The 27,558-nt window shown below is 42.6% G+C and overlaps 1 protein-coding gene across 1 annotated transcript; it reads left to right on the top strand.

The window, feature by feature from the left end:
- Positions 1-1,605: 1,605 nt before the first annotated feature.
- prx (periaxin) lies at positions 1,606-26,123 on the top strand. Its single transcript, XM_014162102.3, has 7 exons — positions 1,606-1,759; positions 11,493-11,548; positions 11,668-11,775; positions 12,904-13,026; positions 13,464-13,620; positions 14,089-14,282; positions 14,396-26,123. The coding sequence occupies exons 4-7, from the start codon at positions 12,997-12,999 to the stop codon at positions 25,031-25,033; spliced, it is 11,019 nt and encodes a 3,672-aa protein (XP_014017577.3). The 5' UTR covers positions 1,606-1,759; positions 11,493-11,548; positions 11,668-11,775; positions 12,904-12,996; the 3' UTR covers positions 25,034-26,123.
- Positions 26,124-27,558: the final 1,435 nt, after the last annotated feature.

The following is a 27,558-nucleotide window of genomic DNA, read 5'->3' as shown; positions in this document are numbered from 1 at the left end:
ACCAAGTCCCTTGATTATAAATACACCTAGACGGATGGCCAGGTCAAAGCGAAATGAGAAGAGGATATGAGCATTGTTTAGCTGACAGTTGTGTTAAGTTAGTGTAACCTTATCTGGCAGACATTCCTGTTGTTATATGACGTCTGTGCTGGCTTATCTACTGAGATCTGTTTCCTCCTTGTGTCTTCTTGAACACTTGGATGTTGTTGTCCTGGCCTGAGACAGGGATCCACAGTTGGAAGGGATGCTCAGTTGATTTATGTTTTCTGGTTGCCATGTTTCTACATTTCATTTATACTGTCTGGGTTTCTGCCCTCACAAAGTGCAGTCATATTAGCTAGCTTGAAGAAATGCTTTTCATCCCATTGTCTACAGATGCTGGGCTTTTGTCTGCTCGGCCTCTGTTTTTTTCAGTACGCACACGCAAACGCACGTGCACGCGCACACGCACGCGCACACGCACACGCACACACACACACACACACACACACACACACACACACACACACACACACACACACACACACACACACACACACACACACACACACACTGTTAAAGACCAGACAGCTATCATGTGACCACATGTGACCAACCTCTGGAGTCACAACAACAGTCAGTCAATATTATGGGCTGCAGCTGTCCCCAGAGCACAGCCCATCCCAGATCCCAGTGGGGATGTTTTCCCCTGTAGCCCCCCGCAGCCAGCCTGCTCCAGTTTCCTGGCACAGCGAACCGCTGACACGAGGGGATTCCTGGGCCACTGGGACACTCTGTCCCGTGCCAAGCCAGCTGCCCACCACACCTCACCCCCCAATGCTCCGAGCCCCCCTGTCTAAATCCTAGTTTTGTGTCAGCAGCGGAATGCCACAATGACAGCGTTAACACAATGCAAGCGGCCTGATCTCCCTGGCAGCCTCCAGTGGCAGGCTTGTGTCCCTGGCCAGGGCTCGATGGGACCACCTGTGTGGCTCACATGGGGGTCCAGCTGGCAGAATGGATGGTATTACTCCATGTCTATGCAGGCATGGTGGTTATGAACCACCACAGCACTCACTTTGACTACCTCAGCTCTGCAAGCAGGGCAGTTTATAATAGGTAACAGGCCATCAATACACACAGTACACTCAGTGTTAAGCTCACAATAACACCTGCTCTCCCCAGAAGAGTCACACTTTCTCTAAATTAAGACCCCAGGCCTGTTCTTATTTTGAGCTCGAGGGATAAAAATAGCCCCACAACATTAGCTCCGCTATCCCAGATCTGAAGATAATTCCTTTTGTTATTCCTCCACTTTGTTTGACTCCTCAGGGAATTTAAACAATGTCACCAGCAGCCAGACAGGCAGGTAGTTTACATGTCGCTGAAGAAGAGTTGTCTCCTGTCTTTTTGTCAAATATGCAGCAGAAGAAAGCTCATGACAATCTGACTGAGTCCTGTCAAAGTTTCCGGCCCCTTCCTCCTCCCCCCTATCTTGACAGTCCTGCCCCTCACCTTCCTAATATGGGGGCATCCCCTTGCCCTCATCCAATCATTACTCTCGTTACGTCCCACCTAGAGATGCCATGGGGCTTGTCCAGATTTCCCAACTGAGGTTTCAGTGAAGGGACAGGCTGGCTGGTAACAGGGTGATCAGGAGAGAGTGAGTGAGTGAGTGAGAGTTTGACAGAGAACAGTGTGTGATTTCAGATCTCTCTACCAGGTGAATCTCTCACCTCTACCCAGGGAGGTAGCACACTGTGACAGCGGTATCAACCAGGTAGGATTAGTCTCAATCTCACTACAGTGGAATTGTCTTAGATCTGACTCATTGTGACTTCTTAGATCTGAGAGTTTGTGGACAGTACATGTGGAAGAGTGGGATTTTGCAGTGGGTAGGTGCCGGTGGTGCATGTATCTCAGGTTAGGATAGTGGCAGGACTTTTTTAACCTCTGCGTTATGGCTGTTCAACTGTTTGTACATAGTGCAGAATGGAATCAAGTTCACTGGTGGTAATATACTTTAGTCTTGTTCATGTCATATCTATTCATCTAGTTATCTGCATCGTTGTTTGAGAATGTTCTTTTCCCCCCGTTATTTTATTAAAAACATTTGTCTAACTGTGTTGTGCAGCATTGACTGAAGTCTGGAGACTGCACATTGCTAGGTATTGATAACATAGCTATTATTTGTTGGATAAGTGCACAGGCCGTATAGAAGGACAAACGCCACTTGTATTGTTGATAGCATAGGGCTATGTTACCATACAATATGCTCAGCATGGTCATTGTGGATTGCTGCTTCCTGCTGCTGTTCCTGCTTGCAAAGATTATTGATGAGGTAGTAGCATCACGCGATTGTTTCAAACACTCTTAATTTTACACACGGGCAACAGCTGCAACCTGCCGGTCACAGGATCTGAGTGTTGCTCCCCAGCCCAATAGCTTGGTATGCCATGGCAAGTTGGGTAGAATGGTAATCCCGCTATGGAGAGCAAGAACCACCCAGAGTTAAGGCTAGGTATAAATGACAGTAACAGGCATATAAGTATTATGTAAATGTAAAAGTTATTTTCAAGTTATTTTTCCTCCCTCTGGTTCTCAGGCCCCTAGTGACCTTTTGCCTAGGAAAAATGTGAATGTGTTGGTCATTTTAGAGATGTTAAAGTGTGCATTGGGAATCTTTTTAAGTAGCTATTTAAAAACCATCTTAAGGTTTAAAAACCTTAAGAACTTACATGGCTGCTTGTTAGGATGTTCGGTAACAACTCCTATCTGATTTTGAACTGTGTGTGTTCCCGTAGCCCTCTCCTCCCTTTGATGGCATGTGTTGAATGTCTGTGTGTGTGATCCCCCTGCCATTCCTCTGAGGACTGGGGAGTCAAACGTGTTAATGGGACACCAGCACCATCCACGGGGGTGGGGGGTGGGGGGGGGACAGTCTGCTCTGGAGTTATCGTCACTGCAGGGACTTGTTATGAATGTTGTTGATAGACTATAGATAGATGTTTATGCCGCTGCGTAGCGGAGTGTAATGCAAGCAGCTAACCCTCTCCAGTCTGAAATAGGGAGACTGTATCTGACCCCCTACAATACTGTGGATTCAGACAAGCCAGAGGGTTACAGATATATCACAAGACTGATTTTTATGTAAATATGAGTGTTTATGGAGTTTTTATTTACTGGGAAAGTGTAGGATACCAGGGTATAATATCACAGGAATTCTATTCTGTTGGAGCTGTAAGGTAGTGTGACAGAGTTAGTATGAATTAATGTGAACAAGAAAACAAATTATTACAGTTTCCTAGCAACAGGTTTCTTGAACAGTGGTGCGGGTCGGTAGTAGACGAGGAAGTAGCAGTGTCAAGAGGCGGTTGGGCGATTTGGAGGAAGCTGGGGAAAATCAGAAGGAAACACAGTTTGACACAGGGAAACTGCCATCAAAATACACAGATAAAAGCTGGATTTAAGATTAATGTCAGTGCTTTAAATACATTTATTCATCACCCAACAGTGCTATATTTGACATTATCATGGAAGAAGGAGGGTTGTTTGTGTCTTGCTCTCCTTGTTGAGTATTTATCTCACAAAATATCTCAGTTTCCTGTTTATAAAGAGGCATTTCCTGTCTGCCTCAGGATGTGGCTCATTTTTCCATCTGAGCTTTCAAAGGACAAGAAGACCCTCTCTATCTCTAATCTTCAGTTCCCATAGTCCTCTTCAAAGACAGATCTCTGGATGAGGAGCCTTTATAAGTGTGACTGGCTAAAACAATCCCATATAATCCCATATTCAGTTCAATCCCATATTCAGTTCAATCTTAGTTTTGTGTAATCAGGTTGTGCATTACATGATTCCACCTTACAATTCTGAGGAGACTACAGACTCTGCAAAGACTCTAATGTCTGATTCATGTTCAGGGAGCACATGATGCTTTAGGAATCCAGGTTGAGTACTACTATGCTATGTCTCTCACCAGAGTCATACAACTGATTAACTCCATGTTCAGACCAGCTTCGAGTTCTTAGGAAACTATGCAGTATTTTGTTTTTTTAATGTATTATTTCGTACATTGTTACCCCAGGAAATCTTAAGTCTTATTACATACAGCCAGGAATAACTATTGGATATAAGAGCAATGTCAATTTACCAACATTACGACCAGGAATACGACTTTCCCGAAGCGGATTCTCTGTTCGGACCACCACCCAGGACAATGGATCTAATCCCAGTAGCCAACCCAAAATAACGGCACCGCAGAAGGGGCAGACGGATCGGCATCCTGGTCAGGCTTCGTAGACGTGCACATCATTCACCGCTCCCGAGTATACTACTCGCCAACTACTCCAGTTTTCTTGACAACAAGGTAGACGAAATTCAAGCAAGAGTTCCCTTCCAGAGAGACATCAGAGATTGTAACATTCTCTGTTTCACAGAAACATGGCTCTCTCAGGATATGTTGTCGAAATCGATTCATCCACCTGGCTTCTCCATGCATCGCACCGACAAAGATAAACACCTCTCTGGGAAGAGGAAGGGCGAGGGTGTATGCTTTATGATTAACGACTCATGGTGTAATCATAACAACATAGAGGAACTCAAGTCATTCTGCTCACCCGACCTAGAATTCCTTACAGTCAAATGCTGGCCATTTTACCTACCAAGAGAATTCTCATCAGTTATAGTCACAGCTGTGTACATTCCCCCTCAAGCAAACACCAAGATGGCCCTCAAGGAACTTCACTGGACTCTATGTAAACTGGAAACTATATATCTGGAGGCTACATTTATTGTAGCTGGGGATTTTAACAAAGCAAATTTGAGAACAAGGATTCCTAAATTCTATCAGCATATTGATTGCACGACACGCAGGACTAATACTCTTGACCACTGCTACTCTAACTTCCGCGATGCATACAAAGCCCTCCCCCGCCCTCCCTTCGGCAAATCCGACCACGACACCATCTTGCTCGTACCGTCTTATAGGCAGAAACTCAAACAGGATGTACCAGTGACGAGAACAATTCAACGCTGGTCTGACCAATCGGAAGCCACCCTTCAAGATTGTTTTGATCACGCAGACTGGAATATGTTCCGGTCAGCCTCAGAGAACAACATTGACCTATACGCTGACTCGGTGAGTGCATTTATAAAAAAATGCACTGGAGATGTTGTACCCACTGTGATGATTAAAACCTACCCTAACCAGAAACCGTGGATGGATGGCGGCATTCGCGCAAAATTGAAAGTGCGATCCACCGCATTTAACCATGGAAAGAGGTCTGGAATTATGGCTGAATATAAACAGTGTAGTTATTCCCTCCACAAGGCAATCAAACAAGCAAAATGCCGGTACAGGGACAAGGTGGAGTCGCAATTCAACGGCTCAGACACGAGACGTATGTGGCAGGGTCTACAGGAAATCACGGACTACAAAAACAAAAACAGCCACGTCACGGACACCGACGTCACGCTTCCAGACAAACTAAACACTTTCTTCGTCAGCTTTGAGGATAATACAGTGCCACCGTCATGGCTCACAAACAAAGACTGCACCCTCCCCCTCTCCTTCTCCGTGGCTGATATGAGTAAAACATTTAAACGTGTTAACCCTCACAAGACTGCTGGCCCAGACAGGATCCCTAGCCGCATCCTCAGAGCATGCGCAGACCAGCTGGCTGGTGTGTTTACGGACATATTCAATCGCTCCCTATCACAGTCTGTTGTCCCCACATGCTTCAAGATGGCTACCTTTGTTCCTGTACCCAAGAAGGCAAAGATAACTGAACTAAATGACTACCGCCCCTTAGTCCTCACTTCTGTCATCATTGAGTGCTTTGAGAGGCTAGTCAAGGATCATATCACCGCCACCTTACCGACCACCCTAGACCCACTTCAGTTTGCATACCGCCCCAATAGGTCCACAGCTGACGCAATCGCCATCACACTGCACACTGCCCTATCCCATCTTGACAAAAATAATACCTATGTAAGAATGCTGTTCATTGACTACAGCTCAGCATTCAACACCATAGTACCCTCCAAGCTCCTTGGGGCGGCAGGTAGCCTAGTGGTTAGAGCGTTGGACTAGTAACCACAAGATCAAATCCCCGAACTGACAAGGTAAAAATCTGTCGTTCTGCCCCTGAACAAGGCAGTTAACCCCCTGTTCCTAGACTGTCATTGAAATTAAGAATTTGTTCTTAACTGACTTGCCTAGTTAAATAAAGGTTAAAACATTTAAAATAAAAGCTGGAGGCCCTGGGTCTCAACCCCACCCTGTGCAATTGGGTTGTGGACTTTCTGACAGGCCACCCCCAGGTGGTGAAGGTAGGAAGCAACATCTCCATTTTGCTGACCCTCAACACTGGGGCCTCACAAGGGTGTGTTCTCAGCCCTCTCCTGTACTCCCTGTTCACCCACGACTGTGTGGCCATACACGCCTCCAACTCAATCATCAAGCCCACAGTAGTGGGCTTGAACACCAACAATGACGAGACATCTTACAGGGAGGAGGTGAGGGCACTCGGAGTGTGGTGTCAGGAAAACAACCTTTCACTCAATGTCAACAAAACAAAGGAGATGATCGTGGACTTCAGGAAACAGCAGAGGGAGCACTCCCCTATCCACATCGAAGGGACAGCAGTGGAGAAGGTGGAAAGTTTTAAGTTCCTGGGTGGACCATTTCAGTTTGTTTGTGATGTGTACGCCCAGGAACTTAAAACTGTCCACCTTCTCCACTGCTGTCCCTTCGATGTGGATAGCGGAGTACTCCCTCTGCTGTTTCCTGAAGTCCACGATCATCTCATTTGTTTTGTTGACGTTGAGTGAAAGGTTGTTTTCCTGACAACACACTCCGAGTGCCCTCACCTCCTCCCTGTATGCTGTCTCGTCGTTGTTGGTGTTCACAGACAGTGTCGTGAAGGAGGCGCAACAGTACCTCTTCAACCTCAGGAGGCTGAAGAAATTTGACTTGTCACCCAAAACCGTGACAAACTTTTAAAGATGCACAATCGAGAGCATCCTGTTGGGCTGTATCACAGCCTGGTACGGCAACTGCACCGCTCTTAACCTCAAGGCTCTCCAGAGGGTGGTGTGGTCTGCACAACACATCACCGGGGGCAAACTACCTGCCCTCCATGACACCTACAACACCCAATGTCACAAGAATGTCACAAGTATTAGGTAGTTGTTGGGGAATTGTTAGATTACTTGTTAGATATTACTGCACTGTCGGAACTAGAAGCACAAGCATTTCGCTATACTCGCATTAACATCTGCTAACCATGTGTATGTGACCAATGAAATTTGATTTGATGTATTCACAAGTCATACAGACACTGAAACCTGATTCTGTCCACATGCTGACCTATAAACAGTCCAAGGCAACTGTTAGTGAAGAATAGAATATACCACAAATAATTATAGATGTCTCTTGTTTCATAATGTACGGTTTTTAAATAGGATATTGTATCTGAGGTATATTTGTGTACCTTATGGGATAACAGTAGCACAGTTGGTTCCAAATGATCAGTTTAAAGCAGGAGTAGGCAATCATTTCGGCTCGAGGGTCACATTTCAAAATTCAGCGGAGGGCAGCTCAGATTTTTCTCTGGACCAATTTTTTCGTCAAAGCAATTTGCGGGCCAGAAAAAGCGCAGTTATTTGAAAACGTATAGTTCCATTATAATTTCTACATACTTTCTGTTTAGTTTTAGACGTTCAAAAGTGTCCTGGAGTGTTTTTTATTTTACCCAAAATAATCTGTATGATTTAAAGTCTCTGACATTTCTGGGAATGCCAGCTATGCCGAGTAGGGCTTTCCCTTCATTGGCCTGATAAACAGGGAATTGACAACATCCAGCAGTGAAGATTGTGGAGTCTAACGTGGGTTTGTTTTGGACACAGTTGGGGGAATACATTTTAGATTTATTTCACCACAACTCAAGCTGGCATAGGTCCCCTCTAGTAGAAGTAGTTCATCTTCATGGGAAGTAGAGATCAATAACTGATAAAAACTGATGGGGGCATTTGGTAACACTAAAATCTATATGTAGCAGTTTTAGGAGGTTTATTCATGAATCATAATGTGCCCTGGCATTGAACTGTTTGAATAAACAGTTTTTCAAATCCAATAGCTTTAGAATAACTTTATCCCTGAGTTGTACACAACTAACCACTTTTTCTTTGTAAATCCTGATGCTATTTGTATTTGCACGTCAACTTATTACCAGAATAGTATTGATTAACAGTGTACACAAAGGGTCCTTTCTCTTCATCCTGGGTCTCATGACACTCATTGCATTAGCTCAAATCAGGTTAGCTTTCTCCACACAGCAGGTCTGTAGCTGCTAAGTGTGTGTCTTAATACTACATACTATGGCTGTACATATGGGGTAACTTGTGGTAGACTGTCAATGTGAGGGTTACTGTAGATGACTCTCCAACGACTTCAGTCCAAGGGAAATTGATTTTTTTGTAACTTTAGAGGATGCTCTTTTAGTTGCCTAGTTGCTAACCCAATTACTGTAACTTTCCAAATGATGGAGAAAACAAACACAATTTATCCTCTGCAGAATTCCATTAGTATTTGGACATGGTGTCCAGATGACTAGACAAATCGGTGTTTAAAGTGACTGACCTGGAAGCCCCTAGGATTCAACTGCTATAAAATATATACAGAGCAAACAAGACACACAGCGCTTCCTATCAAAGCTATGTTTACTGTATGTGGGGACTTTTAAATATTCATAAGGTGAATATATTAGGCCCATTTCCTACTACATAGTAGTATACACACTGTGTATTTGTTGGCACGCTGTGAGTGAAACAGCTTGGTCTCCACTGCTGAAAGCATGTCCCTGAGACCTCTCTAGATCTGGTTGTTTGTTCTATTTGCTTGTAGTTCTTTGTCTTGAACAATACTCTTATTCAGAAAGACAATTCCAGTATCAAACACTACGATGGAAAAGGGTAGGTCTATGTGTTCCGTTGTGCAGAAACCTGACTTCATAACCACTCCACAGTATAGCCAAATAGAAACATATTCCAATTATAATTGAATTAGATATTGCTTAAGTGGAGATTAGACAGCTCATATCACTTTCATTACTCTGGCGTTGTTGTTGTTGCACAATCCGCCAAAAACAAAGCCACACATCACAAGATCCCATTCTTATCCCATTTCTAACTAGGGTCCTGACTGATACCCTGCTGAGACTGGGATCAGGCTGTTTGATGTCGGGAGAATGTTAGTGAACTGTCCTGTCCTTTCCCATTCCCTAGAAGCAAATAGCTGACCACCAAGTCAAGGTCTGTTACTTCATTATCAAATCTAAAATAGGAAAACCTAATCCTGTGAACCTGTTTGATAAATTAGGTGCAATGTCTCAATGTATAGTACCAATGCATTTAAAAAGACATTGAGAACATTGAGGACACCACATCTGACGAGCGAACATATCATGAGAACAGACGTACACAGACAGTACCATGTCCTTCTCCAATGTTAATTCGAAACCTTTTCATTTACCACAGAACATCAATCCCATAATGCGAAATGAAACAGATGGGTTGCCAGATTGGAGGTTAGGTTGTTTTGGTGTGTTGGACTGTAGTCTGCAGGTCCCTCTAAGCTGAATGGAAGGATTCCATGCTGTATAGATCAGTCAGTAGTAGGCATGCAGATGTGGGTCAGAGAGAGCTGGATCTATATAAAGAAAGTGGTCTGACCTATGTGGAGCACTCAGTGTGCAGAACTGGGAGCACTCTGGGCCAGCTGCTTCTTTCACTCATACACATATTACGGTGGGGGGAGGGGGGGCATAGGGGGGAGGGGTCTCAAAATAATTATAGTTTAACCATTCGCCTATTTGTTTAAAATGCAATTTGTAGCCTACTGCTACAATTCTAAATATTCAAGTAAAAGCTTATTCTGTAAGGGTACGTGCTGGTGGCAGGGAAGTCAGGCGCAGGAGATCGAACTTGGTATAAAATGGAGCAGTTTAATAAGTGCTCAAAAACTCCTAAAACCAAAATAATACAAGTGGGTACAAAACCCGTCGCACACCAGAACATATCTTGCACAAAGTTTACAAACAAACAATCACCGACAAGGACAATGAGGGGGAACAGAGGGTTAAATACACAACATATAATGAATGGGATTGGAACCAGGTGTGATACAAGACAAGACAAAACCAAAGGAAAATGAAAAGAGGATCAGCGATGGCTAGAAGGTCGGCGACTTCGACCGCCGAACGCCGCCCGAACAAGGAGATGGACCAACTTCGGCGGAAGTCGTGACATATTCCAAATTAAACAAACACCCCTACCTCTGTGTCATGGTTTAAAAAATGATAATGTGAACAGTGCACTTTTTGGATGCTGGAATAATTTTAGAGTGGACAAACATGCGCAGGTAGTCAACTTTTGAAGTGATTTGTTTGACAATCAGATGAACACATACTGACTGCTTGTGTTCATGTGTTCGTGCCACATTAAAAGGTGATACAATTTGTACGCTAAATGACGTCTTTACGATTAGGCCCATCAAAAAATGTCAAGCTCATGCACACATACAGTAGGAGGTCGCATGAAAATAATAGAGACCTCCCCAAATGTCACGGTATAATTTGAACTCTGCTTTACCTGGATATTATGGATACAAGCTCTAAGTATTTCATGTTTTTAAATCAGCTCAAAAGTTTGTTTAATTTAGCTATGTCGAGAAGTTAGAGCCATTTAGTTATTTCTGATACCGGCATTAACATTATACAGATCATAATAGATCAGATGCATAACAGCCTTATTATTGCAATGTCCAGTACTCGTGAAGCATACTATCCAAGGCGGGTGTCCCTGCTTTTACAACATTTAGCCATCCTGGACAGGAGCACTCTGAATGTCTGTAATTTGTTCTCGTGACCGACTGAGATACCCGACACTCTGACACCCCCGACAGAGGCATGAGAAATACACTGACACTGAGTACTGGATCCCCCCCTTGACAAACACACACGCATAAACACACATGTCAAGACTGATCAAAAAGCCATCACATGAAACCAAAAGGGTAGGACATGCATGACATTGCTGGGGACCAGCAAAAAAGTCAAGTGCCTCCTGCCTATAAGTAGAGGGCTATTGAGGGGCTAGGGTGGGTGGTGCAGGGATATGCAAAACCATGGAAATAATTCCAAGAGTGCCATAGCAATGCACCGCAGTCTGAGAGGCCGGTCACTAAATCAAATGGTTGGAAATCCATGGGCATGCCGCAATACCTGCGTCAAGTGAAAAAAGGATAAAATAGAGAAGGTATAATCTTACAGTATATGCATGTGTGTATCCATGTACTGTATCCATGACATTATGTCATGCCAATGTAGCAGTGGGGTCAAAACAGACAACGTAAAGCCATTGATGATATCTATGAGGTGATATAGTCTTGTTGAGATCTGCCCTCTGTCTGTGCATCACACGCCAACATTGACACAATCTCCTTCTGTTTGCAGACTCTGACAGAGAATTGGAAGAAAGTCATGTATTTACCCAGGCCAGAGAACCAGCCGTGAGTAGCCTCTATCTGGCTTTCACTTGTTCCAGACATGCTATATACCATATCTGAGGTGGTGCACTGCAGTGCTGTTTACTAATCTGTTGAACTTGATATCTCCTCTACTGAGCCAGGTGAAAGACAAAAGGCAGTCTCCCCCTTCTGACAGGCCTCCCACCGCCCCCCACGCCAACCCTCACCACAGTGCCTCCCCAGAGGACCAGGAGAGCCCAGAGAGAGTGGTGAGTGGAGAGTGTTTGGATATCCTAACACACTCAAGCCAGGGAATGATAGGAAAGAAAAAAGAGCCAAGAAAATGGTCTTAGACACACAGTTCTGCTGTATACAAAATAGACACTGTACATTACACACTCAGCATAATACATACATTGCATGTTACCCCTGTCATGCACGTTGTACACTTCACATACATAATACATATTGCACATTTCCCTCACATTCTGTCCGTGGCGTACTAACCCTGCTCATTTTATGATAGACATGGGAATGAAGGAGTGCTTAGACCTGTTCAGCTTACATGTAGGGATCCTATAGCGTCTGAGGGGAGGAGCTGATACTCGGAATTAAGTACATGGGAGGGGTCTAAATATAAATAAGGAAAGCAAACAATATATTGTGTGTTTATGGACATGCACTTACTGATGTATAATATTTTCATGTCACTCGTATATCCTATAAAAAAAAATGTTGAACCATTTCAGAATTGACCACAGTATTATGCATTATAATAATGTTTACGACATGTCCTCTAGTCCTCAACACCTGTGCATATTTTGAGGTGTGCTAACACGAGAGGTCAATTGTTGTGCCACTGTGCCCTGCCACCTGCTGTATGAAAAAGTGTCATCTCTGCTGAGCTTGGCTAAATGAATGGTTGTTTATGTTGAGAGAAGCGACCGGGGGGATAGAATGACCTCAGCAGGTTTTGATTGTGTCATTGTACTTGAGTCAGTGAGGTTGGGGTCAGGGCTGCAGCTAACACAGAGCTTATGGAGTATGTCAAAGCCCATGTGATGAGAGAAATAAGGTCTCTAATCTCAAAATGAGTGTGGCTATAATGAAGGTATTCTGTCAATCCCTAATAGTTATTTTCTCTCCATATCCCAAAGCATTCATTGGCTAATTCAGTTGGCGCATGCACACACACACACACACCAAGCTCATTGGGTTTCAATCCCCTATGGTTACAAAGTTATTTACCTGCCAAATACTTGTATCTTACAGTTAACACACAATAACCTATATTGTATGTGGCCCATGCAGGATTTGAACCCATGACAGAACTATTATCGTTACTATCATGGTCCAATCAACTGAGCCATCAACACAGACACAATTCTTCCTTTTAGGTTCAGAAAGAGAAACTGCATGCAGAGCTGAAAGAGGTGCTGAGTCTGAAGAGAAGACACCTGAAAGAGTCGTCTCGTTTGGCCCACGCAGAGATGTATTCCTCAACAGAGGTCCAAGCAGTGGTAAAGAGCCAAGAAACAACTAATACTCATGAAACAGTAACATTTACACAGGCCTAGAAAACACTCAGAATCGCATGCCATTCTACGGTTTACATTTGAAGACAAGAGACTTTTATTGTATTTATTATTATTTATTTTATCCTTTATTTAATGAGGCAAGTCAGTTAAAAACTAATTGTTATTTACAATGATGGCCAACCAGGAGGCAAAAGGCCTCCTGCGGGGACAGGGGCTGGGATTAATAATAAAAAATAAAATACAAATATAGGACAAAACACACATTACGACAAGAGAGATACCACAACACTACATAAAGAGAGACCCAGACAGCAAGCATGGCAGCAACACATGAAAACAGCATGGTAGCAACACAACATGACAATAGACTTGAGGAAACCCCCCTTGAGGAAACCCTCTCCTCTGGTGTGTCTTTACAGGAGGAGACTGCATCTGAGGTGGTGGAGGTTGTGGTGGAGACAGAGGCTGAGGCTGGAGCCAGTGGCTACAGTGTCACAGGTGGAGGGGAGCGAGGCATCTTCATTAAGGACGTCCTTAAAGACTCCACTGCAGCAAAGCATCTTAGCCTCCAGCAAGGTAACTGGACGGAGAAAGTAGAGTTGCATGAATATAAAGCCATGAGACACAGCTAAGGTGAATTAGTTATGGACTAGTTTAATAGATAGAAATATAAAATCGAATGTTAAACAGTCAACTATTCAAACATAAATTCATTCCATACTTAGAAATAACTGAAAAAATGCAATGTTGAAATCATCTTGTTTCTTCCCATCTGTATCCCTTCCTTGTATAACTTCCATTAAGTGTACTGTGTCATTTATTGAATGTAATGTCATTGATCAATCACCTGTTCTGACGTACATACTGTACATTATCTTGTGCAAATAAAATGTAAACATCAAAATGCCATGCCCTTTCATATCCTTCCTTTGATTGTCAAAAGCAAACCACAACTATAAGACTTCAATATTTCCCCCTGTTCTCTTTATCTCATTTGTGCTGTGTGCATATTAACTTTTGTCTGGTTGATTGGTGTCCTTGCAGGAGATCAGTTGCTCAGTGCAAGAGTCTACTTTGACAATGTGAAGTATGAGGATGCCCTGAAGATCTTGCAGTGTGCGGAGCCTTATAAAGTCTCCTTTTTCCTGAAGAGGACCATCGCCGGTGCTGATGTCACCATGCACCCTGGCGCCACCAGCTTGGAACTGAAAGGACCCAAAACCAAGATGCAAAGAATGGTACGGCTATGATAGTATTTGTAATTGACATTTTGACATTGAGATATACAACTGGTTATTCCAGATTCATCAGGTTCATGTCAACCTAACTCATACTTGCATATCTGTTGCAGAGTGTCAAGAGCATCAAACCTTTCAAAGCGAAGAAAAAGAGGGGAGGACGTTTTGGATTGAAAAGGCTGAAGGAAAACAAGAAAGGGAGCACTGGAGCAGAGTTGGAGATGGAAGGATCACCTTCCAAGGTGGAGCTCAACCCCGTCGATGTGGAGTTTGCCTTCCCCAAGTTCAAGCTGAGGAAGGATGGGAAGGCAGAGGGAACTGAGCAGCATGGAGGAGTAGTCACCACTGGCAGAAAGAAGAGGATGATAAGGTGTCCCAGGATGAAAGCAAAGGGTGCCGAGGCGGCTACAGGAGAAGTTGACGTGACGCAACCAGAGGGACAGGCAGATGTCTCCCTGCCAGATGTGCCTGGAGCTAAAGTCAAAGTCAAAGGAAAGGGCCACAGGTTCGGAATTCATTTCCCTAAAACAAAAAAGATAACATCGGACACTGCCATGTCTGAAGGGTCTCTGGAGCTGAAACCTCCTGATGTCAAATTCACACCACCCTCAGTGGAATTCAGTTTGCCATCTGGAAACAAGGAAGTCAACCTACAGAAACCAGAAATGAAACTCCAGGAGGGGTCAAAGTTTATGCACCGAGAGGTAGAGCTTTCATTAGGACTCCCCTCAGCCCGTCACTCTGATGAAATTGATGGTGAGATAAAAGCAAAAGGTTTAGCTGAAGGAGTTGAAGGGTCAACAGGTCTGTCTGGCATTAAAATGCCAGCTATTGACATCTCTGCACCCAACATCGATCTGCAGCTGGACACCCGGCGTAGAGTGCCAGACGAGATAGAAGGACCCTTTTTTAAAGGGCCAAATATATCCATGCCAAAAACTGACATCTCACTACCAAAGATTGGATCATCTGATATGGATATTGAAGGTCCAGAAAAGGGTGGAAAAATGAGCCTACCAGCTGTTGACATTTCACTGCCAAAGATGACATCAGGAGAAGCAAATGTTGATGTGGAAGGACACATTGGAAAGGGAGGCAAGTTCAAAATGCCAACTTTCGATGTTTCTCTTCCAAAATGCAAGTCTTCAGAGGAAGACATGAATATAGAGGGGCCTGAAGTCAAAGGGGAGTTCAACATGCCAAAAGTTGACCTTTTACGCCCAAAAGGTAAAGCAGGGGGTGAGGTGGACATTAAAGGATATTTAGGAAAAGGAGGTACATTTCAGATGCCCACATTTGACAATTCTCTACCAAAAATCAAGTCATCAGACAGAGAAATTAATGTAGAAGGACCTGAAGTGAAGGGTGGCAAAATTCAAATGCCCTATACTGACATATCTCTCCCTAAAGGAAAAACAGAGGGGAAAATTAACATTGAGGGACATTCTGGAAAAGGAGGGAAGTTCAAAATGCCCTCATGTGATGTTTCTCTTCCTAAAATGAAGGGCAATGCTAGTTTAGAGGGGCCTGAATTGAAAGGGGGAAAGTTTGAAATGCCCACACTTGATATTTCCCTTGCCAGAGGAAAAGCAGAGGGTGAAGTCAATATTGATTCAAATGTAGGAAAAGAAGGAATGCTCAAAACGCCCACAATTGATATTTCTCCTCCAAAAATGAGGTCTTCAGGAACAGAAGTCGATGTAGAAGGGCCTGATGTAAAAGGAGGAAAGTTCCACATGCCACAAGTAGACATTTCACTTCCCAAAGGAAAAAGCGAAATTGACATTGAGGGAAATTCTGGAAAAAGAGGGAAGTTTCAAATGTCCTCATTTGATGTCTCACTTCCAAAAATAAAGTCACCAGAGGGTGACATGAAAATAGAAGGATCTGATGTGAAAGGCAGCACATTTCATATGCCCATTATAGATTGTTCACTTCCAAAAGGAAAAACAGAAGGTGACATCAGTGTTGGAGATGCATCTAAAGGTGGAAAGTTTCACATGCCTTCACTTGATATTTCTCCTCCGAAAGTGGAGTTACCAGAGGGTAAAGCCAAAGTAAAAGGTCCTGAAATCAAAGGGGGAAAGGTTGAGATAACAAATATTGATGTTTCCCTTCCAAAAGGCATAACAGCGTTAACAGAAGTTAACATTGAAGGCCATGTCAGTAAAGGGGGAAAGTTTAAGATGCCCAAATTTGGCATTTCTTTCCCGAAATTTAAGTCACCAGAGGGTAAGGTCAACACAGAGGGACCTGAAGTCAAAGGAAGGAAGTTTCACATTCCTACAATTGACATTTCACTACCAAAAGTAAAAGCGGAAGGTGACATCAAAGTTGAAGGAGATTCTGACATTTCCCTTCCAAAAATGAAGTCACCAGAAGCAGATATCCTTTTAGAAGGACCAGAAGTCAAAGGAGGAAAGTTTCATATGCCAACAATTGACCTTTCCCTTCCAAAGGGAAAGGGAGAAATCAGCCTAGAAGGCCCTGAAGTCAAAGGGGGGAACATTAATATGCCAACGATGAACATTTCTCTTCCAAAAGGAAAAATGGAAGGAGAGGCTAAGGAACATGCAATCAAAGGGGACAAATTTCACATGCCCTCAATTGACATTTCCCTTCCAAAAATGAAGTTGCCTGAAGGTGAAGTTAAAGTAGAAGGCCCCGAAGCCAAAGGGGGAAAGATTGAAATGCCATCGACTGATATTTCACTACCCAAAGGTAAAATGGAGGGAGAAATTGACATTGAAGGACATTCTGGAAAAGGAGGACGATTTCATATGCCTACATTCAACGTTTCCCTTCCAAAAAGGAAGTCACTAGAAGAATGTGTCAGTTTAGAAGGACCGGGTGTCAAAGGAGGGAAGTTTCATATGCCCACAATGGACTATTCCCTTCCCAAGGGAAAGGGTGAGATTGAAACTGAAGGACATTCTGGAAAAGGAGGCAAGTTCCAAATGCCCAAGTCTGATGTATCGCTACCAAAAATGAAGCTCCCAGAGGGTGACATCAAACTAGAGGGACCAGAAGGCAAAGGCAGCAAAATACATATGCCTAACATTGACATTTCTCTTCCCAAAGGGAAAACTGAAAGAGATATTGAGGTTGAGGGGCATGGTGGCAAAGGGGGGAAGTTTCACATGCCCTCAATTGACATTTCCCTTCCAAAAATGAAGTTGCCTGAAGGTGAAGTCAAAGTAGAAGGCCCCGAAGCCAAAGGTGGAAAGACTGAAATGCCAAAGATTGATATTTCACTTCCAAAAGGAAAAACAGAAGGGGAAATAGACATTGAAGGACATTTGGAGAAAAAAGGAAAGTTTCACATGCCCACATTGGATATGTCCTTACAAAAATTGAAGTCAAAAGATGGTGACATTAAATTAGAGGGTCCAGAAGTGAAAGGCAGTAAAATACATATGCCTAACATTGACATTTCTCTTCCAGAGTTGAAGGCAGAAAGTGATATCGAGGTTGAGGGGCATGGTGGTAAAGGGAGAAAGTTTCACATGCCCTCACTTGACATTTCTCTTCCAAAAATGAAGTTACCTGAGGGTGAAGTCAAAGTAGAAGGCCCCAAAGCCAAAGGTGGAAGGTTTGAAATTCCAACAATTGATATTTCACTTCCAAAAGGAAAAGCAGAGGGAGAAACTGACATAGAAGGACATTCTGGAAAAGGAGGCAAGTTCCAAATGCCCAAGTTTGATGTATCGCTACCAAAAATGAAGCACCCAGAGGGTGACATCAAACTAGAGGGACCGGAAGGCAAAGGCAGCAAAATACATATGCCTAACATTGACATTTCTCTTCCCAAAGGGAAAGCTGAAAGAGATATTGAGGTTGAGGGGCATGGTGGCAAAGGGGGGAAGTTTCACATGCCCTCAATTGACATTTCCCTTCCAAAAATGAAGTTGCCTGAAGGTGAAGTCAAAGTAGAAGGCCCCGAAGCCAAAGGTGGAAAGATTGAAATGCCAAAGATTGATATTTCACTACCCAAAGGAAAAATGGAGGGGGAAATTGACATTGAAGGATATTCTGGTAAAGGAGGACGATTTCATATGCCAACATTCAACGTTTCCCTTCCAAAAATAAAGTCCCCAGAACTAGATGTCAGTTTAGAAAGACCAGACCTCAAAGGAGAAAAGTTTGATATGCCAACAATTGACTTTTCCCTTCCCAAGGGAAAGGGTGAGATTGACACTGAAGGACATTCTGGAATAGGAGGCAAGTTCCAAATGCCAGCGATTGACATTTCACTTTCAAAAGGAAAAACAGAAGGGGAAATAGACATTGAAGGACATTCGGAGAAAAAAGGAAAGTTTCACATGCCCACATTCGACATATCATTACCAAAAATGAAGTCAAAAGATGGTGACATTAAATTAGAGGGTCCAGAAGTGAAAGGCAGTAAAATACATATGCCTAACATTGACATTTCTCTTCCAGAGGTGAAGGCAGAAAGTGATATTGAGGTTGAGGGGCATGGTGGTAAAGGGAGAAAGTTTCACATGCCCTCACTTGACATTTCTCTTCCAAAAATGAAGTTACCTGAGGGTGAAGTCAAAGTAGAAGGCCCCGAAGCCAAAGGTGGAAAGTTTGAAATGCCAAAGATTGATATTTCACTCCCAAAAGGAAAAGCAGAGGGAGAAACTGACATAGAAGGACATTCTGGAAAAGGAGGAAAGTTTCAAATGCCCAAGTTTGATGTGTCGCTACCAAAGATGAAGCACCCAGAGTGTGATGTCAAAGAAGGCCTTGAAGTCAAAGGTGGGAAGTTTGAAATGCCCAAAATTGAAGCAGAGGGTAGGAGTGGAGTCAAGTTACCAACTGTTAAACTGCCAACGGTAGACATATCTGCACCGAAGGTTGACTTAGACTTTGGGCTGTCAAAAGCTAAAGGAAATGATAGGGAAGAGATGGAGCTACTAAAAGCAGAGGGTGGTAGGCCATACTCTGGGGCAAGTTTTGACATGCCAGATGTCTCTCTCAAAATGCCAAGATTTTCTCTCCCTAAATTTGGTAGGAAGTCTAGTGGAGATGTAAACCTAGAAGGATATGGCACAGAGGATGATATTGATATTAGCCCTCCACGAGTGGATGGTGAGGGCAGACCAGCATCAATAGAAATAGGTGGAGATGGAAAAATAAAAGGTAAACTAAAGAAGCCCAAAATGAAAATGCCAACTTTTGGAATATCTAAGAAAGATGTATCAATAGCCAGCCCTGACGTGGAAATAAAGACAAAAAAGGGGAAAGTTGACATTCCAAAGCCAGGGATCAGTGTAGAAAATCCAGCAGACAAAACAAATAGAAAATATAGACTAAAATTCCCAAAGTTTAAGAAGTCATCTCCTAAAGGTAAACTACCAGAGGGAGAGATAGATGCCTCATTAGATAGTAGAATGGAAGGGGAAGGTGGCTTTCATGCACCTGATGTTACAATCAAAATGCCCAAGTTCTCCATGCCAGGGTTTGGTTCAAAGGAGGCAGACTTTGACAGGAGTGGGCCCCGTGCTGAAGTAGATGCCAAAGGAAAGGTCAAAATGCCATCAGTGGAGATATCCTTGCCAGCTGCCAAGACATCTGAGCAAGAAATGTTAATCCCAGATGTATCTGAGGCTGACATCAGTGGTTATGAAGGAAACCTGAAAATCCCTAAAATGCCAACTATTGATGTATCAGCCCCCCATATTGATCTTGATGTAACTCTGCCTAAAGTCAAGCACGAAACAAACATTGACGGGGAGGGAGGCAAATTTAAAATGCCAAACATCAAAATGCCTGATATAGATTTATCACGTCCTATAGGAAAAACTGGTGACATTGATGCATCCAAAGTGAAAATTGAGGGAGGGGGTGGAAGATTCAAGATGCCTGGCATTAAAATGCCAAAGGTAGACATATCACTTCCAAAAGTAAAACATGGAGAAATTGATGTATCCACGGTGGAAATTGAAGGAGAATGTGGAAAATTCAAGAAGCCACATATGAAAATGCCAAATTTTGATATATCACTTCCCAAAGGAAAAAGTGGAGGGATTGAAGGGCCAAAGACGGAAATTGAAGGAGGGGGCGGAAATTTCCAAATGCCACATATGAAAATGCCAAAGGTAGACTTCTCACTTCCGAAGGGAAATCATGGAGACATCAGTGCGCCCGAAATGGAAATGGAAGGAGAAGGTGGAAAATTCAAGATGCCATATATGAAAATGCCAAATATTGATATATCACTTCCGAAAGGAAAAAGTGGAGACATTGAAGGACCACAAATGGAAATTGAAGGAGGGGGTGGGAAATGTAAGATGCCACATATGAAAATGCCAAAGGTAGACATATCACTTCCAAAAGGAAAAACTGGAGATGTTACTGCACCTGTATTGGACATTGAGGGAGAAGGTGGAAAATTCAAGATGCCACATATGAAAATGCCAAATATTGCTATATCACTTCCCAAAGGAAAAAGTGGAGGGATTGAAGGCCCGGACATGGAAATTCCGGGAGAGGGAGGAAAATTCAAGATGCCACAAATTCAAATGCCAAAGGTAGACTTAGCACTTCTTAAGGGAAAGTCTGACGACATCAGTGCACCAGAAATGGAAATGGAAGGACGAAAATTCAAGATGCCACATGTGAAAATGCCAGATGTTGATATATCACTTCCAAAAGGAAAAAGTGTAGAAATTGAAGGATCAGGGATGGAAATTGAAGGAGGGGGTGGAAAATGTAAGATGCCACATATGAAAATGCCAAATGTTGATATATCACTCCCAAAAGGAAAAGCTGGTGATGTTAATGAACCTAATTTGGAAATTGAGGGAGATGGAGGAAAATTCAAGATGCCACATATGACAACACCAAAAATTGGTATATCACTTCCAAAAGGAAAAACTGGAGACATTGAAGGACCACAAATGGAAATTGAAGGAGGGGGTGGGAAATTCAAGATGCCACATATGAAAATGCCAAATGTTGATATATCACTTCCAAAAGGAAAAACTGGAGACATTGAAGGACCACAAATGGAAATTGAAGGAGGGGGTGGGAAATTCAAGATGCCACATATGAAAATGCCAAATGTTGATATATCACTTCCAAAAGGAAAAACTGGAGACATTGAAGGACCAGACTTGGAAATTGAAAGAGGAGATAGAAAATTCAAGATGCCACATATGAAAATGCCAAATGTTGACATATCACTTCCAAAAGGAAAAAGTGTAGAAATTGAAGGACCAGGGATGGAAATTGAAGGAGGGGGTGGAAAATTTAAGATGCCACATATGAAAATGCCAAATGTTGATATATCACTTCCAAAAGGAAAAACTGGAGACATTGAAGGACCAGACTTGGAAATTGAAAGAGGAGATAGAAAATTCAAGATGCCACATATGAAAATGCCAAATGTTGACATATCACTTCCAAAAGGAAAAAGTGTAGAAATTGAAGGACCAGGGATGGAAATTGAAGGAGGGGGTGGAAAATTTAAGATGCCACATATGAAAATGCCAAATGTTGATATATCACTTCCAAAAGGAAAAAGTGTAGAAATTGAAGGACCAGGGATGGAAATTGAAGGAGGGGGTGGAAAATTTAAGATGCCACATATGAAAATGCCAAATGTTGATATATCACTTCCAAAAGGAAAAGCTGGTGATGTTAATGAACCTAATTTGGAAATTGAGGGAGATGGAGGAAAATACAAGATGCCACATATGAAAATGCCAAAGGTAGACGTATCACTTACGAAGGGAAAGTCTGGAGAAATTGAAGGACCAGAAATTGAAATTTGTGGAGAGGGAGGAAAATTCAAGATGCCACATATGACAACACCAAATATCGGTATATCACTTCCAAAAGGAAAAACTGGAGACATTGAAGGACCAGAAATGGAAATTCATGGAGAGGGAGGAAAATTCACAATGCCACATATTAAAATGCCAAATATTGGTATATCACTTCCAAAAGGAAAAACTGGTGTTGTTCATGAACCTAATTTGGAAATTGAGGGAAATGGAGGAAAATTCAAGAAGCCACATATGAAAATGCCAAAGGTAGACTTATCACTTCCGAAGGGAAAGTCTGGAGAAATCAGTGCACCAGAAATGGAAATGGAAGGAGGAGGAAAATTCAAGATACCACATATGAAAATGCCAAACATTGATATATCACTTCCCAAAGGAAAAACTGGAGAGATTAAAGCACCAGACATGGAAATTCAGGCAGAGGGAGGAAAATTCAAAATGCCAAAGGTAGACATATCACTTCCAAAAGGAAAGTCTGGAGAAATTAGAGCACCAGAAATGGAAGTCGAAGGAGGAAAATTCGAGATGCCACATATGAAAATGCCAAAGGTAGACATAACACTTCCGAAAGGAAAGTCTGGAGACATTAGAGCACCAGAAATGGAAGTCAAAGGAGGAAAATTCGAGATGCCACATATGAAAATGCCAAACCTAGACATATCACTTCCGAAAGGAAAGTCTGGAGAAATTAGAGCACCAGAAATGGAAGTCGAAGGAGGAAAATTCGAGATGCCACATATGAAAATGCCAAAGGTAGACATATCACTTCCGAAAGGAAAAACTGGAGATGTTAATGCACCTGAATTGGAAATTGAAGGTGAGGGTGGAAGATATAAGATGCCAGAAATCAAACTGCCAAAGATAGATATTACATTGCCAAAGGGAAAATCTGCTGACATTGATGCTGAAATCAAACATCCCAACGCTGAGGCAGAAGGAAAGATTCAAATGCCTTCGATTGGTTTACCAAAGTTTACAACTCCCAACCTTGATTTGGACATGAATGTTGGAAAACCCAACCATGGAGATGAGGTTCATGAGACAAGTTCAGACAAAACTGGTTCACATTCAAAGGGAGACCATAAGATGAAAATCAAAATGCCAACAATAGACATAGAGTGCCCAAAAGGAGATCTGGAGCTGGATATAGGCTTCCACAAAGTTGAGGGAAAGAAAGACAGAAAAAGAATAGAGTTGCCTGACTTAGACCTTAAAACTTCTGGTACCAAAGTTAAGGGGCCAAAAGTCAAAGGCACCAAATTCAAAATTGGAATGCCAAAAATGAAGAACACTGGAGATCAAGCATTAGATACAGCCACAAAGAAGACTGAGAAAGAGAATGAAGGGGTCAGTGGTAGATTTATGATTAAGAAGACAAAGCTTGGAAAAGGTGCAGATGTGGAGGCAGATGCGGAGGCAGATGCGGAGGCAGGTGGTTCTGTGTTGCCAAACATCTTCCTCCCAGATGTGGGCTTCTCAGTATCCAAAGGAGACAGCCAAGAGGGTGAACCTCATGGTCCAGAGATTAGTGCCAAATTGCCAAAATTCAAACTCCCTAATGTGGAGATCTCAGGTCCTTCAGTAACAGGCCAAGGAGGAGCACAGATCAACAGCGGACAACAAGAAGACAAACGTGGTATCGAGTTTCAAATGCCTGTGGGGCTGAAGAGTAAACAAGGCTCTGCCGAGCCCACTGGCACAGATGCCAGCACCGACAATGGATTCACATTACCTCATCTTGGAATCAAATCCCACAAAATACCAGATATAGACATTGATATTGGAGCATCTCAAACTGGGGACCATGGGGCAGATACAAGTACAAGACAAAAAATCAAAATACCCAAGTTCGGGGTGGCTTTACCTGCTATTTCTTCACCTGAAGCTAGAGTACATTTGAAGGACCCAGAGGTTGAGTGTGAAGGCCCTAAAATGCCCAAAGTTAAAAAAGCTGTATTTGTTTTGGTGAATCCCCAAACAGACCACTCCACTATGTCCACCAGTGTAGAGTCTGGAGAGGCAAAAATCAAAATGCCAAAGATCAAAATGAAGCCATCGTTTGGAAAGTCAGGATCCAAGGAAAACAGTGCTGCTTTGAGCATTGAAGGAGATGTGGATGGAGATGACAAGTCAAAGGGAGCAAAGCTAAAACTGCCCAAAGTTACCTTCTCTCCAGGCAAAACAGGTTCATTTGATGTAACCCTAAAAGGTGAGGGGTCTAGTTCCAGCCTCAATGGTGAGAAAGATCCAACATTCCAGAATGGATCCAAGGAGGATAAAGCTAAGTTAGGGAAGCTCAAGCTTCCAAAGATAGAGTTCTCCTCACCATATTCAAAAATAGGCAGTGGAGAAGAGGACCTTGAAATGAGTGCTAAGCTTGTCAATGAGTCCTCAGGAACTGACGGAGAAACCAAGGGGATGAAAGTGAAATCAGGCAAAATGTCCTTCCCGGGATTTAAGAAGAAGACAGCAAAAGGAGAGGAGGAAACTCAAGACAATGTGGTGTCCTCATCGGCCAGGACAGAAATGCTAGATCGGGATAGTTCAGAATCACAAACGCCCGTGGTCTCCATTGGCTTTGTACCAGGGAAGTCTAGGGGGCAGGTAGAGGCTGAGAGCAGCAAAAAGGAGATGGAAGAAGGAGAGCAGTCGACCTGGTTCAAGGCCCCCAAATTCAACCTGAAACCCCACTCAACAGGAATCCTCCACATAACACCAGAAGGTTCTCCCCAGGGCAGCAGATCCTCGCTCCAGTGCCAGGGTTTAGATGAAACTGCTGGTACCTTCCGGCTCCAGATGCCAAGCATGCAGTTCTCCACCCAGGAGGTGTCTGAGGAGAATGTTACCACAACAAAGGAGGGAACAGTAACCGTGGTGACAAAGACAACAAAACATACGGTAACAGAGTCCAGAACTGGTCAAACCCACACATCGCTATCCCATTGTAATTACTGAAGTCCGAAGAGATGTGAGAGTAATATATTTTTCCTCTGTCCTGTTGTGATGACTGTTTTTGTAACTGTTCCTCCGCGTTTTTTTTCTATTTTAGTCTTCATCATATTTGATGGTTTTACTGGTTTAAATCTGAATATCAATTAATTATGTATTGTTGTTCATATATTTTTGGGGGCAAAAATACCACACATTTTAATATGCCTTCCCATTTTATTTACCGACATTTACTTGGGCATGATTGTAGAATTAGACTGACAAAGAACACAAACCAATTTATCAAAAGCAATTTGTATGTAAATACAAAAACATGTAATTATTTTCATATTACCGATGATAGGAATAGTATCAAGGACATTAGTGATTTGTGTTAATGTATCTGAGGCTTGAGGATGGTGTGAGATTTGTGGTTTAATTATTTACTTTCTTAAGCTTGTTTTTTCTTTCTGATATATTAAGATTTTTGTAACTATACCATACATTGAAATGTAAGATTAAAGGCTTCTACAGTGTAATACATTTCAACACTCTCTATGAGAATCAAGATAAGTAGACAAAACCTAAAATAATAGGAAAATATCATCTGATATTAAGGTTAATGGTTTAAAGAAACAGATCATGTACTCTCTTTAATTGAAATATTTCAAAATGAATGCAAAACCTCTCAGATAAAACAATGTCTCAATGTCTCCATTGAGACAGTTTATTGTTCCTTTTCTTTTTTGGTGAGTTAGAAAGTAGAAATTCAATGTGTGTGCTAAACTGCATTGGAAGAGTCTCAGCAATCCTCTGTCAAACAAGTTTACAAGTTTTCATTAACCAGACTTAACACCTGTTGGGGCAAATAACCATATAGAAATAACCATATAGAATGGTACATGACAAGGAGAGAACATGTTCATGACCAGATAACACAGTATTTATATGTATAGAGAGATTTTTACAAATACCTTTGTGATTAGCATGTTTTCAGTGCATATGGCTTTACAATAAGCAGTTTTCAAAGCAAAGTGTTATCAAGTGGCATTATAAATAATGTTGTTAAGAGATCATATTATTAATAAACCTTAATATTCCTAAGAAAAATAAAAAAGTTGCATTGTCTTCCATTTTATTGTCTTTCTAGGCGAACAGCGCCCTCTCCTGTCAAATACAGCAGACAATTTGAACGTACTTCAACGCCTTGTCACACGATAGTCACGGGCCTTTTATCAATTAGATTTGCTCACCTCCTCAGTCCTCTCTTGCCTCCTTTTGAAAAAGGTCAAAGTTAATTGAGGAGAGTCAGCGAGGAGAGTAAACATGGATAGAAATGTGCTTGCTTGAAATGAGATGGTCCTTCTCCACCAGCCTGGTTTCATAGACTAGACGTAACATAGTAAATGTAAATCCGGGACACGTAAATTAATATGATCTGTTACATTTGGTATGGTTAAATAATACAGAAGGTTACTTAACTCAAAAATGAGGGAGGAAGTGCGTATAACATGAATGTCTACTACCCGAAAAACAACTTTGGGATTTTAGCAACTTTGCAACTACTTACCACTTTTTAGCTACTTTGCAACTACTTAGTATGTTAGCTAACCCTTCCCCTAAACCTAACCCTAACTGTCTTGTTTTGCACACTTTGTATAAAAATAATAAATGCAGGGTGACAGGATCTTTATAAAACGTATGTCCTTCTGCGGTGCGGACGTGATACGACCGACCGTTCAGTGTCAGCAGACTGGATGACGACTGCTGGTTTCCAGTAGCCATGCTCCTGGATTCTGATTGACTCTCCATTGTGCAGTGGTGGCAGTGCTCTTGCTGACCTGTCATAGTACCCCTTTTCTGTTGCTGTCTCTGTGCACATTTTGCATGCACTTCCTTGTACTGTAGCTGACGCCCAGTGGAGGCTGCTTGAAGGGAGAACGGCTCATAATAATGTCTGTAACGGAACGAATGAAACGGCATCAAACACATGGAAACCATATGTTTGATTTATTTGATACCATTCCACTCGTTCTGCTCCAGCCATTACCATGAGCCCGTCCTCCCCAATTAAAGGTGCCACCAACCTCCTGTGCTGACGACCTCGGGCTGCAGCTGCTGGTTGGTGTTTGGAAGGATTGAGCAAAGTCTGCTGCTCATCAACGCTGGGCTGGTGACTTGAATTTGTCAACTGGAGTGTTGCGTTACTCAAGAAGACTGAGGTAGGGGTCTCTCTTGTCTGCTTTTGCTTTGTCTATGAGTGACTTAGCAATCTAATGAGATTTTTCAGCAAGGCTTTGAGGGTAATGTGGGGTTGTGGTGATGTGTATGAATTCCCATGTGTTTGAGAAGGATTCAGGGGTCATTGTCAAATATTAAAGTCTCTACGATGCCCTGACTGGCAAAGGCTGCTTTCAGCTTGTGGATCACAGCTGTGGATGTGGTGCTGTGAAGATTGCTGAGCTCAAAGTCCTCATTGTTCCAGGTAAACAGGACAGTTGCCATGACCTGCCAGGATCTGTCTGGGATACGGTGAGGTATCATGGGCTCTT

This window comes from Salmo salar, chromosome 20 (genome assembly GCF_965601325.2).
Source record: "Salmo salar chromosome 20, fSalSal1, whole genome shotgun sequence".
NCBI lineage: Eukaryota > Metazoa > Chordata > Actinopteri > Salmoniformes > Salmonidae > Salmo > Salmo salar.
The sequence above is the reverse complement of the archived record's forward strand: the minus strand, read 5'-3'. Positions and strand labels throughout refer to the sequence as shown.

What these genes read in the sequence shown, in the direction of transcription:
- prx (XM_014162102.3), top strand. Translation starts at nt 12,997, where the DNA reads ATGTATTCCTCAACAGAGGTCCAAGCAGTG. An exon ending in CAACAGAGGTCCAAGCAGTG is followed by an intron (nt 13,027 to 13,463) that starts GTAAAGAGCCAA and finishes GTGTCTTTACAG; the next exon opens with GAGGAGACTGCATCTGAGGT. An exon ending in GCATCTTAGCCTCCAGCAAG is followed by an intron (nt 13,621 to 14,088) that starts GTAACTGGACGG and finishes GTGTCCTTGCAG; the next exon opens with GAGATCAGTTGCTCAGTGCA.